The sequence below is a fragment of the Boleophthalmus pectinirostris genome, unplaced genomic scaffold (assembly GCF_026225935.1).
Source record: "Boleophthalmus pectinirostris isolate CB_2022bp ecotype Guang Dong unplaced genomic scaffold, ASM2622593v1 HiC_scaffold_15, whole genome shotgun sequence".
In the NCBI taxonomy this organism is placed as follows: domain Eukaryota; kingdom Metazoa; phylum Chordata; class Actinopteri; order Gobiiformes; family Gobiidae; genus Boleophthalmus; species Boleophthalmus pectinirostris.
Window position 1 is genome coordinate 12,902,523 of NW_026571070.1, and position 18,853 is coordinate 12,921,375.

The 18,853-nt window shown below is 37.0% G+C and overlaps 1 protein-coding gene across 1 annotated transcript in view; it reads left to right on the top strand.

Moving 5' to 3' along the window:
* sh3kbp1 (SH3-domain kinase binding protein 1) overlaps positions 1-18,853 on the top strand; it is a 97,879-nt gene that overhangs the window by 74,312 nt on the left and 4,714 nt on the right. The window contains exons 8-18 of the mRNA XM_055150717.1: positions 5,126-5,192; positions 6,268-6,362; positions 8,879-8,980; positions 11,347-11,398; positions 11,475-11,546; positions 13,632-13,767; positions 13,858-13,928; positions 15,265-15,371; positions 15,823-15,936; positions 17,220-17,431; positions 18,655-18,718. Coding sequence (XP_055006692.1) covers positions 5,126-5,192; positions 6,268-6,362; positions 8,879-8,980; positions 11,347-11,398; positions 11,475-11,546; positions 13,632-13,767; positions 13,858-13,928; positions 15,265-15,371; positions 15,823-15,936; positions 17,220-17,431; positions 18,655-18,718 — 1,092 coding nt within the window. The remainder of the gene's footprint in view (positions 1-5,125; positions 5,193-6,267; positions 6,363-8,878; positions 8,981-11,346; positions 11,399-11,474; positions 11,547-13,631; positions 13,768-13,857; positions 13,929-15,264; positions 15,372-15,822; positions 15,937-17,219; positions 17,432-18,654; positions 18,719-18,853) is intronic.

Genomic DNA, 18,853 nt, shown 5'->3' on the forward strand with positions numbered 1-18,853 from the left:
TTTACGTTTATAAAAGTATTACTCATGTTCAACTATAGCACCAAGCCACTTTGTTGTTGCTATTTCTTGAACTTCTTGTGGTTTTTTTGTGAGTGTGTGCATGTGTAAAGACGTTTAGATTTTTTGAGTCGGCACTTTCTTTGTGGTGAAGCCAAAACCTCAGCCTCAAGATTAGCTGATTCATCATGACTCAAGCATTCATAGCATTTCCATAGCCTTTCTTTCATTATGCAATATGTAAAACAATATATTTGAGAAAGGACTTGGGCAGGTTTTGAAATTATAATCATATTTTATTACTTTTCTTTATATAGAAAGTGGAAAACCAAATGTGGATTATGGATTAAAGGTAATATATTACTCAAAATGGACTCTTTTAGCCATGTTAGAATGCTGTTACCTCATCAAAACACACATGGATTTGTAGTTTGTTTCACTCACACATATTTGAGTCACCCTGCACGATTAGGCGACATTCAGACTGCAGCCTGAAGTGACCCAAATCCGATTTTTTCACCCCTATGCAACCTGTATCTGATGTTTTAATGACAGTCTGAACGACACAGATACAAATTTTTCAAGTGCAACCCAGGCCACTTGGATATGTGCTCTTAAAAAACCAATACATATCTGATCTTTTGACATGCGACTTCAGTCTGACCGGCCAGGTCACATTCATCCGACCTACATGTCAGGCTCGGAGTCGAGTCAATGGAGAGAAAGTGAGGTTAGCATGTTAAACAATGTTTGGGGGATCGCTATATTCAGACCAAATTGAAGGGGTCTTATCAAAACCGGGTGGTTTTTGAAATGATTGCCAAAGAAATGGCTGAGTACGGCTACAGGCGGTCCTGCTCCAGTGTCAACAAATAATTAAGAGCCTGCGAGCCAAATACAAGGAGGCTAAAGACTCAAACAAATGAAGCAGCCTTGGTCGTGTAATCTGTCCATTTTACGAAGAACTGGACCGTATTTTGGGAGACAAGCCCAGCATTTAGGCGACTTCCGTAAACCCTGAGCACACTCGCTGCATGTGACATCATCGTGTCCTCCAGTGCACATGCAGGACACTTTTGGGGTGTTAAAAGTTCACACTGGAGATCACATACAAGTCGAATTTAATTGGAAACGTGAACAACCTAGGAAAAAAATCGGATTTCACAAAAAAATCCTAATTAATCATTAATCCCTGCAGTGTGAACATAGCCTTAGTCTGACTCTGTCTAAATCTCCAAATCTCAAAATGCTCTTTTCAACCTTGTGGTGTGATGAAGCGGCAGTTTTCAAGTTAAGAGCTAAGCTACCTTTTGTTTACTAGAAGTTGGCAATTGCAGGACTGAAATTAACCAAATGAGTCTAATGAAGGTGTGTGGAGTTTAAAAACACAGTGGAGCTCACCAGTATTGCCACATGACACTGTTTGAGAGAAGAACTCCGCCTAAATCTGCAGGGTTTGTGTGTTAAACATGTGATGGGGAAACAACATTATAACATAGATCTGAAAATAGTGTAATATAGGCCCTTTAACTCAAATTTAATCAGCGATATGAAATTACATTTGACTTTTTCTTCTGTTTCTGTTATCTCCTTTTGTAAAGCATCTGTGGGTATCTTGAAAAGTACTGATTTACACAAGAAACTATATAAACTTCTTAAAAATGTATCTCTGGAGTATATTAAACTTTTACTGTTTGGTCAACCACATGTCCAGTTATGACCACTACAACCTGAACTCTCTTGTAACGTGCTTTGAGCTGCTTCTGTAAACCCTATGGGACTCTATAATGATGTCTTTGCACCACATGGTTCTCATTACAAACATGAGAGGGGCCGGTGGGACAGGGCAGGGGGGCAAAGGGGGGGCCGAAGTTTGTGGGATGCCCCGTCTGAACAGAACAGAGCCGCGAGTGTGCTTTTGACAGACCTGGTACTGTCAAAATCTGTGTTTTTAGGGGGAAGAGACTCACTCCATGGTTCCACAAATATAGCCTCGAAATCGCTTTAACACTAGCGCCCTTGTGTGTAAGTTCAAACTGGGTGGATTCAACACTTACAGACACAAAACGAAGCAAAAACATAAGATTCTGCGCCCTCATCATTTTGTTTGACGTAGGTCGCTGTAATAACAAGGATATTGTGGTGCTCTAAACTGGGTCTCTCCTCTACACTTGGGAAATCAGATTAGTCCAATTTAATGAGACCCCTTCCGAGTGCAAGATTGTGTTTATTTTCAGTGTTTCGTATGATTGTATTGCTGCAAAGTTATATTGTTATCTCATTTTCACTCACGCTGCACATTTCTCTAATCTGGCCGAGATTTTAAAACTTATATCAGGTTATTCATCTTGTTTTCAAATTTATTATCTACTTACGAGACCAGAGACGGCTTAAGTCTAGTGTAGAGGTAGTTTATTTTACGATAATCACTATTTTAAAGTTATATCTTAAAATTTGGCCAAGCTTTTTACTTTAGTTGTACAATAAAAGATATGGGACTAATACAGGACTATATGATTAAAGGGTAATGTAAGAAAATGCATGGTACGATATAGGCCATACTTAAAGCCGTCACCTGCTTCTCTCCATGGTGATGTTGCCTGGAATGTTCCACAGCAGTGTTTCCGGCAGCACTTTATAGTTAAGGTGGCCGCCTTGACAACAAGTGGCCCCCGCCTTGACTACGTCCCTCTGAACCACATGAATCCTCTCAAAAAACTATGGTCTTCTTCTCTGTCCGGTCTTCTTCTACTGTCTTCTTCTCTGTGCATTTACTGAACCAATTTCCAGTGAGAAAAAATGCACAGTATGGCATTACACTTATTTATCTCTATGGAGACAGCAGGTGATGCCACAGGGCCAAGGTACAAGTCGGATCTGTGCAAAGGCGAGCCCACTCACGGTAACAATGTAAGTTTTTAAGTCAATAAAAACCCATGTTATTTAATTAATGTGAGATGGATACTTTTAATGCCATACCGGGACATTCCAGACAAAGCAACAACGTCTCCATGGAGATAAGCAGATGGCCGACCCTCCACCAGAAATGTTACACAGTGCACATTTAAATTAAAGCTTCCTTTTCCTCCCTTCAACTTCATTTCTATTCTTGATGTAGATTTGGTTTGGTCCTGCTCTAGTCCTGGTTTAGTCCTGGTTTTAGTCACAGCTATTTGTGTACTGGGGTGTAGTGTGGCATTTAAGTAAGACATTGTCCTCTCAATATTGACAACATGACATATTTAACATTATAATTTTTAGTTAGTTTTAATGCTCTGGGTGAAAGTCGGTGTTGTAGATCTTGTCGCTTGAAGAAACCGCCAAAATTATGCAATTATTGTTATGAAAATATTAAAATAGCAACTATGCTCAGAGAAGTACAAGCACTAACAACTTCTGCTTAAGTAAAAGACAAAATTAGCTGTACTGGCACACCCAAACTCCATCTAACTCACTTCATTTATTCTCTCTGTTATTGTGCTTATAAATAGGTCTGTCACAATAACTCATTTTGAAGAACAACTCAAATGTTATTGTTGTACTGAAAAATATCAAAAAGGTCAAATCTAAAAATGCATCTGTGATGAAAAAAAAAAAAAGGCCTACTTGTAAATCATATAAACTTTGTAAAATAATTATTGATTAATAAAAATAAAGATTAACACCATTAGCTGAATAATGAACTAAAGGAGTGCAGTCCTTCAGTGTTGTGTTGGATATTTGCTTTGTTGTATTTGTAAGTCTATTGGTAGGAGAACAAACGTTTAGAAGGTCAAATAAAATGCAAAACTGTTGTCACTCTGGTCACGTGACTGGAGTTTATTGAAGCTTGTTAAACTCTGTGTTATCCTTTAAAGGCGCTCTGTCTGATTTTTACTGTCTTAAAAATGTGAAAACAAAACCAGTTTGTTTCAATCGTTTTGCAGTGGCCCAAAGTTATTCCTCTGTTACCTTTTTCATTCTGAGCATCCTAATTATTCACAGTGATGAGTTTAGAAGTGCACTGTCCTGCCAACAACACACTTCCTGATTATTGGACAATAAAAACACTTTCTGTTTGGATGCAGACAGTACTTATTTTGACCTCAAGAGCTGCTTATACAATATATCGATACTGTGGTTAGACAGATTTTGCTTGAATATGGTATTGGTGATTTTCAGATTCTTAAAAGTGATTATGGAGGCAAGAGACAAATTTTCTTATTGATTACATTGTACTTTGCCATGAAATATCAGAAACGTAAATTCACAAATGCTGAACCTGATCATTTCTATTAGTGACTAGACCCAAGAGCTCACTGTATTACAGCAAAAATCAGCATTTTAACAATGTTCATCTTAACTGCTCCCATCTGTATTAAATATTGACAAATCGTATGTTATGATGTAGAGGTGGGGACTCGAGTCAGACTTGAGTCACTATTAACACTTTAACACTTGAGACTTGACTTGATAAAATTGACTAAGACTTGGGACTTGGGATTTTTTTTTAGAAAATACTTATCTCTTTTCAGTTGATACATGCAGTGCTTAATTTCACAAGAACAAACTGAAGCATGTCACTCCCACTTCTCTATTTGTTACTTTGGATCTAACTGAAGTACTGTGATGCGGTATCGTCAAAAGTACTACAGTAATATAAAGTACAATACAGTAAAACAGAGAAAACTAAATTAAACATGATCCTTCCATTTCAGACACATGATAAAATAACTCAAACTTAAATTTAGCACTGAAAATCTGAATTCTTTCTATTCTCACCACAATGATTCACACTAAGATCTTGACAAGACATTTAAAAAGGAAAAATTAACATTTCTACAACTCTTATATAAATACTCACATATGAATATACCATGACTGTTTAAGTGCAGTTTAGTTTAAAATCCATATAAATTGCAAAAATCTAAGCTATACTTTGGTTTAAAGACTTGAAGCTCAAAGCAGACGACTTGGACTTGGCACAGTGACCCGAGACACAACTTGGACTTTCCTGTCTTTGACCTCCGATTTGACTCGGACTTGAGGTCAAAGACTTGAGACAAAACAACGACTTGGTCCCACCTCTGTTATGATGCCGTATGAATTCTTTCAATATGGTCTCTCATTTTAGTTTCATATTTTTCAGGTGATCGAGGGGAAAGCAGCGACAGCCACAGAAACAATGAAAACCGAACCGGACTGCAAAACAAGAGGTGCCCACTGCAATACATTTATTATTATTAGGAAATGATCACACTCTACAAGGCTATTTCTTGGCCAAATCTGATATTCTTCATGGGGTTTTGAATAGCAGAACATGTAGCAGCATACCACACTTTTAACATCATTTCCTATTTCTGCGGTTCAAGGTTTCCGTTCATTCTAATAGAGCAGAGTTTGTTATTGTCACATTGTATTTTAGCTCAAGGGTTAAGTGTAGAAAAGGTACCTTCCTTGGCTTGTGACCACAGTAACTTATGTAAGGCCATATGTCATTTCACTGCAAATATTAAGTGTAAATAGAATTCCTGTTTAAGGATATTGTTTTATGCATTGATTATCTGTTTAAGTTATATTGACAGAGTTTTGAGACACATTAACTTGGATAAAAATGGGAGAGTTTATATGGCACTATAATTATTTACCTTTTGGGTTTTTTTAAGGTCTTGTATTACATTATATAATGTTTTTACCTCATCAAAAACACACCTGGAGTTGTGTTTTGTTTTGTTCTCACATGTTTGAGTAATCATTTAGCATGTTTGTATAGTTTGTCTACATCTCCAAAGCTCAAAATGCTCTGTTCCACCTGGTGATGTCATAAAGCTTGGCAATTTCAGGGCTGAAATTATCCAAAAGTGAAGTTGTATGGAGTTTAAAAACACAGTGTAACACTTCCTGTATGACAACAAAATGCAAAACAATGGAGTGTGTTTCTGTTTGAGAGAAAGAGTTTTTGTGTCTGTTTATTTTGTAACAAAATTCTCATTAGGCTATTATATTATTTCTGAACGTATGCACCTTTTGTTTAAAAGAGACGACAATAAATGCACTGACATGGTATTTTAAAATGGAAATGGTAAAAAGGAAAAAAGTCAAACATGGAAAAAAATGTTGTCAGTGAAAAAAGAGTGGGAACACTGATAGATCAGAAATTACCATAATATTGGTCCTTTCACTGTAAGGCTTTTTTTTTTTTTCTGGTAGATTTTGTGTCTTCTAACAGCTGAACACTGTCACTTTATTAAAACTGAAGAAACTGCTTTCTCACTGTAATTGGTCTCTCAGGGCGGGAGCAGTGTAAAGTCCTGTTCCCGTATGAAGCACAAAATGAGGACGAGCTGTCAATCAAAGAGGGCGAAGTCATCAACATCATCACCAAGGTAACAACATCGGCGCCACAGTAAACATTAAAATCTCATTAAAAACATAATCGCCGCAGAAACATTGCCATTATCACCACAGCAACCCTCACCAACATCATCACCACTGTAATATCCTTGACACTGTAGTAATAGTTTTATTTGCTCATTTTGCAGCACTATAAAACAAAACAAAACAAAACATAGACTAAAATCCCATGGATCATGACCAAAAGAGTTTAGGCTGAAGTAAAAAGTACTTATAACGCCAAACCCTATTAAACAACGAATTCCAAGAAAGAAAAGCAGCTTATGAACCAAGTTTGCATTTACAATTTCACTTACTACTTACTGTGAATATAAGAGACAAAATATAAATTAAAACAAACAAAATTTAAAGCATAATTCATTCCAGAGCTTTATTTCTTTTTAAACAACGCTTTATACTGTTTTTTTAAAGGCTTCTACAGTGTTAGACTTTTGTAAAATCATCACTCAGATTGTACTAACCCCTCAAATTCCCCATTTTAAAGAAATTCTTTAAAGTTGTATCGTGTAACTTTTCTTGTGGAGGGTCTGTCAAATGCTTTTCTCTGTGGAGATGTTATTGCTTTGTCTGAAATGTTCCACAGTATGGCATTAAACTTATCTATCCTACATTAATTCAATTACATGTATTTTATTGCTCAGAAATGCTTTCAAAAACGTAAGCAAGATCGATTCTCCACAGATCTCGGCCGTAACATGACCTGGTGGCGTCGCCTAATTCTCTCCACGGAGATAGATACGTTTAATGCCGTACTGTGGAACATTCCAGGCATCTCAATGAACACAGATGGCGGATCCTCCAGCAGAAAAGTTACACATTTCACCTTTAAACAATCTTTGTATATGATTTTGTAATATTAAAATGGCAGTTTTTTTTAGACCATTTTTTTGGCAATTTTCATTTCGGTGCGTGTCTTATAAGTACATATTGTGTTTGAATAATAACTAGTATTTCTGTTGTAACATTAAATAAGAATATACGACTTAAAATGATTAGTGTTATATTTGCCCCGTTTACATGAGAGCTTTAATTAAAAATAATTTAATTTGGAATCAAAATTAATTCCACTTTAAAAAGACCATGTAAACACTTAATTCCTAATGATTATTTGGAATTAAACTTAAATCCGAATTAAGTGGGTGGTTTATTCCAGTTTTAAAGCCGAATTAATTTATTCTGCGATCATGTAAACGTTTTTTCTGCTTAAAAAATAATTCCGGTGTGTTTTTTTTCCTGGTAGACGTAAATATGTTTGTGTCCCTGTCCAATCAGAACCCTTCCCCACCCCCAGATATTGAGCAGAATTAAATAAAGCTAATTTAACGTGTTTCACATGTTTGGAATAAAAAATAAATAAAACAAAAAAACATAATGTAAACGTGAGCATTGTCTAAGCCAAAATATAATGTACAAATTCCCACTATATTTAGCAATATGATCCCATATATAAACTACCATTATCACCATAGCAACATCACCCTCACCCACATCACCGCAGTAACAGTATCCTTGACATCATCCCCATAGTTCCAGTATAATCACATTATTAATGACTTCATCGCCATGGGGACCTCACCATTACCAGCTTCACCATGGTAACAACATCACTGACATCTTCACAGTTGTACCACATTTATTACATCATCCAACAAGGAAAATCTGCTATGTATTTCTACTATATACCAGGACTATACCAAAACTGGTTCTAAAGAAAGACAGAAATGGGACTATGTGGGTTAAATGTACAGCTAGGACAAAGACAGACACTGCAGACATAAAATTTTTACTTTTATAAGAAATATCTAAAAGGAAAATTCACAAATATTGAACCTGGTGATTTCTATTAACGACTTGACGTTAGAACTTGCTCTATTCCAACAAATATCTGAAGTTTAACAATATTTATTCCAGCTGTATTAAAGGAGCACTGTGTAACTTTTTTGGTTTTGGGTCCATCACCTGCTTGTTTCTATGGATATGTCATTTCTTTGCCTGGAATGTTCCACAGTATGACATTAAACATCTCTATTTTTCTGTAATTTATCCAATTATAGGTGGTTTTATAGCTTTAAAACCACCTAAAAACAGGGACTCTGGCTCTTATTTCATCTGGTTTGGTCTCCATGGAGATAGAAAGGTTTAATGCCATACTGTGAAACATTCTAGACAAAGCAATGACATCTCAGTGGAGAAAAGCATGTGACGGACCCTGTACTAAAAAGTTATGGAGCAATATAAGTAGATTATCCTAAAAACTCCAGCAAAAAACATCAAAAGTTAAATGTGTACCTGTAGAAGTACCACTCAAAGTACTTCTACCACAGACTGAGAATCCTAGCTCAACTTCAATCCCCTGCAGTCTGTGTGTGTAGCATATGGTGATGTGTGGCCAGCTGTATTTGTTTGTGGGAAAGCTAGTTTTGCAAATCAGGGCTCCCTTAAACTCCACTTAAGTCCATTTAATCTGTTTAAACGTGTTTCTGTGCAGGAGTGTGCCGACGCGGGCTGGTGGATGGGAGAGATCGGAGGAAGACAAGGAGTTTTTCCAGATAATTTTGTGAAGCTGCTAGTGCCAGAAGTAGAGAAAGAGGTAATATTTTTCACCTTGTTTATTACTTATAATATAACATGCTGTCATTTTAAAGGAATATATCTGTATTCTTTAAAAGTGTGTTGTGTAACTTTTCCGGTGGAGGGTCTGCTTGTCTCCATGGAGATAATATTGAATGTTCCACAGTATGGCATTAAACTTTTCTATCCTCCATTTATTCAGTTACATGTACCGTATTTTTCAGACTATAAGTCGCTCTGTAGTATAAGTCAAACCAGCCAAAAAATGCATAATGAAGAAGAAAAAAACATATAGAAGTTGCACTTTTGGGGGGAATTTTATTTTATAAAATCAGAGAAGTGACATTTCATCTGGAAAGTCAAGTTATAGTGTTAATAGAAAAGAGAACAACAGGCTGTTAACGTCACATATGAACAGTTCTTCGGATAACTATAGCATAAATAACAGAACAAGTTTACCAAACATCTCACTCCAAATCACTAAATCCGTTGAATTTTTCATCCTCAGTGTCATTTCTGAGCAACTCCGCATCCTACGGAGATAAACAGACACTTCCTCTTCTGAGTAGCTGTCGTCAGACTCAGCATTAGTTCCAGTTAGAATTATTCCGGCCTTTCTGTATCCCGACAGGATGGTTTCAGTTGTCTTTATGTTTGTTTAAATTTTAAATTGTCAGTGATACAGAAGTAACGATGCAGTCGACTGACTTGATACCACCCAAACCATGAAAAAAGTGCAACTTATAGTCTGAAAAATACGGTATTGCTCAGAAATGCCTTGAAAAACATTAGTAGGATCCATTCTCCATCAGATCCAAATGCATCTCAGTGAAGACTGATGGTGGATCCTCCAGCAGAAAAGTTACACATAGCACCTTTAAACAATATGATTTTGTAAAATTTCATCTTTTTTTTTAGACAACACTATTTGGCAATTTGCATTTGTGTGTGTGACTTACAAGTACATTTTGTATTTGACTAATAATAACTAGTATTTCTGTTCATTTTAAAATGTGTATTACATCATCTAAGCCAAAATATAATGTTCAAAATACCACTATATTTTCCCAGTATGATCTCATTAATATTTTTACAGTCTAAACTAAGCTTCTTTAATACACTGATCTGCCTAAATAGGAAATGATTCACTGCCTATGCGTGTGTATGTGTGTATGTCAGTTAGCTGGAAGAAAACATCGCTGAATCACCCAGTAACTAGGCTACTTGCATAATATTTACCATAATTTACTGTTAAAGGTGCACCATGTAACATTTCTAGTGGAAAATGGAAGTGGAAATGGAAATGTTATTCCTCTGCCTAAAATGTTCCACGATATAGATTCATAGCACAAAGGAGACAAGCAGATTGCAGCTCTACGGCACGTTACAATTCAGATCTGTGGAGAGTCATCCCATATAATAAATGCTAGATGGAAATGTTTAAAATTATACCATTGAACATTCCAGGCCAAGCAATAATGTCTCCATTGAGATAAACGAGTAGCACAGTGCACCTTTAACGTCAATAAAAGTCTACAACCTCCAAATCATTACTGAAACAAATCAGAGTGCTGCACAGGTCGATTTTTGGAGACCCACAGCCGCTCACACCCGTCCGTTAACCTCTGATTATATCAAAGTTAAATCCGCACCCTCCCAGACCTGTTAACATTCCACCTGTTACCCTGCCCATGCCCGTGATAAATCAGGGTCAGCCCATTAGTCCGACAGCCCAATAGTCCAGAACTAAACCAGGACTAAACCAAGACTGAACCTACGCTGTGTCATTAACGGATTATAAATATATACACGCCACAAACCGCAGACCCGATTGCCAGGACTACAACAGGACTGGACCAGGACCTAACCAGGACTTATCCAGGACTTAACCAGGACTTAACCAGGACTTAACCAGGACTTAACCAGTATCATTAGCATAAATATATACACGTCGCAACCGCAGAGCCAACCGCCAGGACTACGCCAGGACTTAACCAGGTCTAAACCACGAGTGCAGCCACCAAGCCGATCATCTCCGCTGATGGTTGTATGTAGTAAATACGGTAAAGTCTCTCTCAACCTGCTCTGCCATCGTTCTGGGAAAACACCGGGAAATGGCTCTTGTTTCCAGGGCAATGGATTTATTTTTCTCCAGTTCATCGTTCATTTGATTCTCCTGACCCACCCGTGTGTAATCACTACTCGCCCGCAAACACGCCCGTAAATTTCAAAAATCTTAAAACCCGCCCGTTTCAGCAACTATTTGCAGGTGCAGGACTCTGAAACAGGTTGAGTGCACCAAGTACGACAATATGGAAATGATGTATTTTAGAATGAAGATACAACTACATTATTTTCTGAAATCTGAATATTTTGTGTTTTCAGAGACCAAAGAAACCACCTCCTCCCAGCGCTCCCTCGTCTAAACACAACACAGGTAAAACACTGGCTTTTCTTCTTCTCTCAAACAAATCAAAACAAAACCCCAAAACCCTGTGACCTTTGACCTTTAGAGAAAAAGTCAGAGCTAAGGAAGGTCCCTCCTGAGCGCCCCGAACACCTCCCACTCAGAGACCAGGACAGAGGTACAGTCTAGACCTGGTCCTGCTCTAGACCACTTCAATCTGCAACTTCGCTCTGGCTTCTTATTAGGGATGTAACAGTAACTAAAATATCGTGATAAATATCGTCAAAAGTCTCATAATGATATCGTGGGCCATTACAATATATATCGAATCACAAGTTTTAGATTAAATTAATAGTTATGATGCAGCAATAGATAAAAAAAACTGAGGGAACTACATAGACCATGATCCTTTGCTTTGTAACTGTTATAAGAGCTTTTAAATCTGTCGAGGGAATTGTTGCATATTCACAATTTGGTTGGCCTCTACAAAATATTGGAATAAATATCGTACCGTGAGGTGTAGGGGCGTGCAAAAATATTGAAATATTGATATATATCATTTAATGTGATGATACAGTATCGGTATTATGGGCTGCTGTAGCAATTTGTCACCAAGAGTATTTTTTGGTATATTTTACAAAATTATTTTGTTACAGTGCTACAGTTTTGTTGCTTGTTTAGAGGAAGGAAACTCGAATATGCAACACATTGGACATTTTCACAATTTTGATGATTAACATGTTTGTGTTTCATATGAACTTTGCACAAGAAGTGGTTTAACAAAGACTTTTAGTATCACAGCCATGATTTAGTCTTAATTTTTTATTGAAGCATACCGAATCATTTTGAAATATATATCGTATCAAATCGAAAGTGCGCTGTATCGAGATATGTATCGCATTGTGGCCTATGTATCGAGGTATGTATCGTATCGGCAACATCTTAATGATACCCAGCCCTAGTGAGATGCATATCGTGAAATTCGTATCGAGAAATTTGGATATTGTTACATCCCTACTTCTTACTATGCTACTATATTATAACTCTATTTCTCTCTCCTCTCATTACTTTAATCAATTAATCAATAAATAAAACTTTTCTTTTTTTTAATTCAGTGGTTTTCAAATTGTCCACATACAAATTGTACTACATAAGATGGTTTGTTGTCCAGATACAACTTTAATCTACTTTATGACAATATCTCTGCCACTTCTCTTTCCTCATGAAAGACAGATTCATGACAGATCCTCATTTAAAGGTGCATGGTGTAACTTTTCTGGTGGAGTCTATGTAGGCTTTTACAGATATCAGTCTTACAGGCTAAAAATACCTTGAAAAACATCCTTATTGTAAGCGTCGCCTTTTCACAAATCTCTACCAATAAAGCTTCACAGTCCACCTTAGTATAACTGTTTCTATTAAAAACTTTTGTGGATTTAAAGCTTTTGTGCAACTTCTAAGCATTTCATTTTCAATTATTTTTCACAGTTTAACCGTCTGAAGAAAACAAGTCAGTATTTTACAAGGCAGAAAGAACAGTGGCGCTTTTTGTAATGATAAATCTTGCAAAAATGGGCGCACAGTTTGAAGACTTGCTGTGATAATTAGTCTGAGACTATAGACAGCGCTTCAAGTTTTCAACATTTAACGATTATTTTCAAGCCAACTACTTGATACCAGTTTAATGATGAGAAAACTGCGTGGTTGTTTACACATCCTAATGCTGCAACACTGGAGACAAACCAATGAGAAATAGCTGTTTAATTATGTTTGATCTGGTGTATAAACATTACAAACTTCGAAATCCACAGATAAAAAAAAATAAATTGCATGATGGGGGATTTTATAACATTATATAACGTTTAATAACAAGAAAAGGCTTGATACTCCATACCATTTTCAGTACCACAATGTAATAAAAACACTTTTTGTACACATTAGAATAACATTTTCTCATCAAAGTAGGGTTACCTTTTAATAATATCTTGTGGTCTTTTTTTCAGTATTGATACTTAAAATGAATCTAGAGTTGATACTAGTTTTAGTATCAGTAGCTTAGTATCAATTTCATTCGCTTCGTTTTTCCTAACCCTAACCTCTGTATTAACCTTTCCTTTATCTTGCCCTAACCAGCAACACAATCCTCTGTTTTCATTCTACTTTTGTTAATGACCTTTTCCATTTTTGGTTTTGTTGTGTTGTTTTGTCTAACCCTGTATGTGTCTGTGTGTGTGTGTGTGTGTGTGTGTGTGTGCATGGACAGGTGAAGATCTGAAGCCTGGAGACATCCCTAAACCCACTCTTCCATCTGTGTTACCCAAGAAACCTCTGCCCCCCAAAACCACCAACTCCTCCTCCTCCCATCCTCCGAAACGCCCTGAAAGACCACCCACACTATCGTCAGTACATTTGTAAATATACACATAAAAATAAACGTTTATAGAGATCTAAGTTAAGCTAAATGTTGTCGTATTGGTCTACCTGCTCAGGTGTGAAAGCCCCAAAACTGAGTGCAGATCTACGACCCCAGACTCCGCCCCTGATAGGTCACAAGACGCCGGTGAGCAACCAATCAGAGCAGGGCTTACTGAACTGTTGATTTGAATTATTTATTGTAACGATTTACGTGTATTGAACTACAAGGATGGTGTATAGAAAGCAGTGCACAATATTTAACATTCAACTCAGTGTTTATCAATTATTTACCAATCTCCATATTCAGAGGTGACTTAAAGGTGCACTGTGTAACATTTCTAGCGGAGGAATCGCCATCTGCTTGTCCAATCCAACTTTATTTGTGTAGCACATTTTATAAACAAGACTGTAATGTACTGAATGTAAAACGATTTACTTTTTTTTTAAAAATCTGCAGAATTATGTTCCAACCATGAGAAAAATAATAGAATCAATAAATAAAATAATAATAATAAAATTAATGAAAAAAATAAAATAAAAGCAATACATAAAAGCAGTACTAAAAAATAAAATGAATTAAATAAATAAATAAAAGACACAGAGAACCACACAACTCTCGAGGTATTAAAAGCCAGAGAATAAGACGAGACTTAAAACTGTCCACTGTGGGGGCCATGGAAATATTATTGCTTTGTCTCGAATGTCCCACAGTATAGATTAAACCTATCTATTGTAAACTACGCTACATTACAGTTCAGATCTGTGGAGAGTCTCTCCTTTTCACAGAAGGAATTGTTGTATTTTTGAGCATATAGAAACACCTATAATTAATAAGTGCTACATGGATGCTTAATTTCATACCATGGAATGTGCCAAGAACCTGAAAAGTTATTTGTATATTGTTTTTATTGATTTTAGTTATTTATTTCCATTTTGTGGGTGTGCTTTTATTTGACTTTACTGCACTTTGGAAACTGTTTCGTTTAGAATATATTAAAGAGCTTATATCTGGAGCCTTTCCTCCTTTCCTGCTGCACATAAACAGATTCTGATTTTTTTTTTTAAAATTCCTCCTCTGAGTATACTGCCTCCGCTTCTGAATTTAATATCATAAAAAATATCATTGTTGACACTTTTTTTTTTTTTAACTAGAAAAGGGATAAGACAAAAAAAAGTTTTAAAAGTGCACTACTTGGAGTCAATTTTATCCAGACTTTTATGCAAATTTTTCTCTTTCTCTAAATAGCTCATTGTTTATAAGCTCTGAAACAATTATGCATTCTTATTTTAGAAACTTTGGAAACGGTTTTGTTTAGAAAATGTGCAATAGAAATAAAGTGGATTTGGATTTTACACAGTGCACAATTTGCTTTTGTATTAGTCCGTGTTTGGTAGCAGGCACACATTGTATCTTATTTTAAATATGCTAATAATAATTGAGTGTTTATATTATGTGTATTTTGTATTATGTGTTTTTACAGATATGGATTTAGATGCAGTAATCTCTTCTACAGAGAAACTTAGTCACCCGACGGCGTCGCGTCCTCGAGTCACAGACAGGAGACCAAGGTCCCAAATCTTTTCACAAGTGAGTAACAGCAGTCTGACCTAAAAATGTGGCATGAGACATAACACAAGACACTGATTCTTAAAGGAGCTATGTCTGGAGTCTTTCTTCCTGTACATAAACAGAATGTGATAAAATGTCCTCCTTTGAGTATACTCACTGTCTCGCCTCTGCTTCTGAATTTAATATTATAAAAATATATTATTGTTGACACATTTTTTATATACAGAAAAGAGCTAAAAATAAAAACAAAACGCTTTAAAGGTGCACTGTGTTTGTTGTATTGCTCAAAAATACCTGAAAAAAAAAAGAATTCTTACATGTGCAGGCTTGCTTCTCCATAGATCTGATCATTAACCTGTCTCCTTTGTGATTAAAAGTGGCAAAACAGTCATATCTCCATGGAGGCTTGCAGGTGCATGACAATTCTCTAAGCTTGTGCCTTTTTGTTTTGTTTTTTGTTTTGTTGCAGTCTTCCCTTTCTGCGATAGAGCTTTTGGATGCTGCAGACGACAGAAAAGACAAAGACAGAGGAAAAGAAGAGCCTGAGCCTGTGATTATGAGGAAAACAGCCCCCTCCAACTCAGTAAGACGCAGTGTAACACTCACGCCCAACCAGCAGGGGGAGACACAACATAGACTATTATATAAACACACGTTTTCACATGTATCTTGGTTTGAAGTTTGGTTTTGTTTGCCCACTCCAACTCAGTACAACACACTGCAACGCTCACACCGCACCAGCAGGGGGAGACACAACATAGACTTAGACTAAAACAGACTTCAGTGTTCCAAAAGGGAAAATTACTTAACTATTATACACACAATATTTCACATGTATCTTGGCTTGAAGTTTGGATTTGTTTGCCCCCCCAAACTCAGTACCACACACTGCCACGCTCACACCCCACCAGCAGGGGGAGACACAACATAGACTATTATACACACAGTATTTCACATGTATCTTGGCTTGAAGTTTGGTTTTGTTTTCCCCAGAAATACTTGCAATAACTACTACTAATGAAATTTTATGTTTATTTATTTATTGTCATAAAAATGTTTATGTTTGTTGAAAACCATTGTCTCGTTCAGTGTTCACAGTTACAAATGCAAGATGTTAATAGTAATTTAACTAATTTAACTGATCTGGTGAGAAAGATTTTTTAAAAGTAAAAGAAAAACTGCACATAAAAAGAGGTAAATAGGCAGCAGCTACTACTGTAGTATAAACAAATAACTCCACTGCTCCCTAATACTACTGATGCCCATACAAAGGTTTCATATACTGTTATAGAATTTATACAAATACATTTACTGCATAGTTGCCAAGCTTAAAGGTTCACTCTGTAACTTTTCTGGTGGAATTTGCCACTTGCCACTTGTCTATCACAAGGGAGACAACCAAGTTACAACATTATGTTTCATTACAGTTCACATCTGTGGAGAGGCGCCCCTATTCACACAAGGAATTATTGTATTTTTGAGCAATAGAAACACCCATAATGAATAAATGGTACATGGATATGTTTAAAGTCATACCGTGGAACATTACAGGCAAAGACAAGCAGGTGATGAACCCTCCACCAGAAAAATTGAGCAGTACACCTTTAAAGTGCCCTGTGTAACTTTTCTGGTAGAGGGTTCATCACTTTCTTGTCTCCATGGAGATGTTATTGTTTTGTCTGGGATGTTCCACATTGCACTGAGCATATGTATCTCCATGGAGACAAGCAGGTGACACCATACAGGTCATATCTGTGGAGCTATAGCGTCTCCATCGAAAAAAGCGTACTAATAAAAAAGTTACACAGTGCACCTTTAATTTTATTGTAATTGTAATTTAAACATATTGTGCCTTTGTTTACACAGGTAGCTGAGAGTAAAGCGCCTCTCCCGGTCAAACCTTCGTCTTTAAATCCTCCCAACGCTGTGCTTCGTCCCATCTCTCCTTCCTCCTCGTCCGGTCTAAGCCCCTCCCCCGAGCTCCGGCACTCCCCCATGACCCCGCCCAGTTTAGAGGAGCTCCGCAGCCAACTGAGAGACCTGAGGGCGTCTGTGGAGATACTCAAGACCCAGCACAGGTTTGGACACATCAATAAGCTCATTCATTCGAGGGGGAATGGAGGAAATATGTTTTAGATTTTGAGGTGTTTGATTCATTTGGAGTCAATTTTATCCAGATTTTTCTCTTTTCTGTAAATGACTCCTTGTTTATAAGTTGTGAAACAATGATGCAGTCTTATTTTAGGTCTGGTTTAGCCCTGGTGGAATCATCCTGGTAGATGCGGTGGTACTTTGTGTTAAAAGTTTAACAACCACTGTTTTATAGTGTTTGCGATTATGGGTTTTTATCATGTTTTCTACCTCAGAGCTCTGTAGACTGCTCTTAATAATACAAAGGATGTTAGAAAAGTATGTGTAGTGATGCTTTTGTTATTATTATAATATAATATGATTAAAAATGTTTAAGGTTTTGGGCATGGCATGTCCCTGGTGTGTTTGGAGAATTTGTATAAGAAGGTTACAAGATATGACGTGAAATATGAAGCAAACCAAGTGTAGTGACCTACAACTACACTGAGCTGCTGATTAAACAACAGGCTAAGAAACTTGGATGGACCACACCTGTTAAGAGTTTATATGCTAAAGGTGACAGTCCGACGGCGGATATTTATGGTGCAAATCTCTACAATCGCACATCCAAACAGCTCATCGCACCAAAGTACAGTTGAAGGGGCGGTGGAGGCACCTTCAGAATCAGCGGTCTCTCTCAGGTTTAGGGAGGTCTGCAGGTGGAGCAGAGGGTGAGCTTCTTGATGGCTGTAGCTCCATCTTGGTGTGTACTGGAGTGTACAGCAAAGAGCAGGAGGAGCTACCATGAGACCCTTCAGAAACACTGAGAGAATAGAGGATCTTTCATGGCCACAGAGACTTCCGCTTTGACCCCGACATTTTGCAGCCTTCTTTTGTGGTTGATAATGTCAAAGGGGCCATGGAAGTCTTGTTTCAACAGGAAGGCAGGCCTCTGGAGTACCATCTTTAGTCTGTTTAGTTGCATTTTTAATCAGAATTTTGTTCAGTTCTGTCATGAAGTCAGTTGTAGTGTGAGATTATAACAAGACAGTAGCTCAGTTGGTGTTTAGTGTTTAGTGTCTGCGTACACAGGTGTATGAATGTGCATGTGAACGGGTTTGTGCCTAAACGGTGGAAAAGCGCTATACAAACATTTGACCGATGTGACTGACAAGGTTTTGGTTCTTGGCTTTTTATCAAATTCAGAGCTTTGTGTGTGTGTGTATTACAGACAGGAGATGAAGCAGTTGGCCACCTCTCTGGACGAGGAGAAGAGGATTCGTATTAGTTTACAGGTAAGAAATGCACACAGAAAAATGCAACTTATGAAAATAAATGGTTTTGTTTTACATTTTTCAGTCTATTCATTCATAATTTCCAATGGTGTATTTAGTTATTAATACCAGGGAGTATTGTAGTGTTAAGTTCAC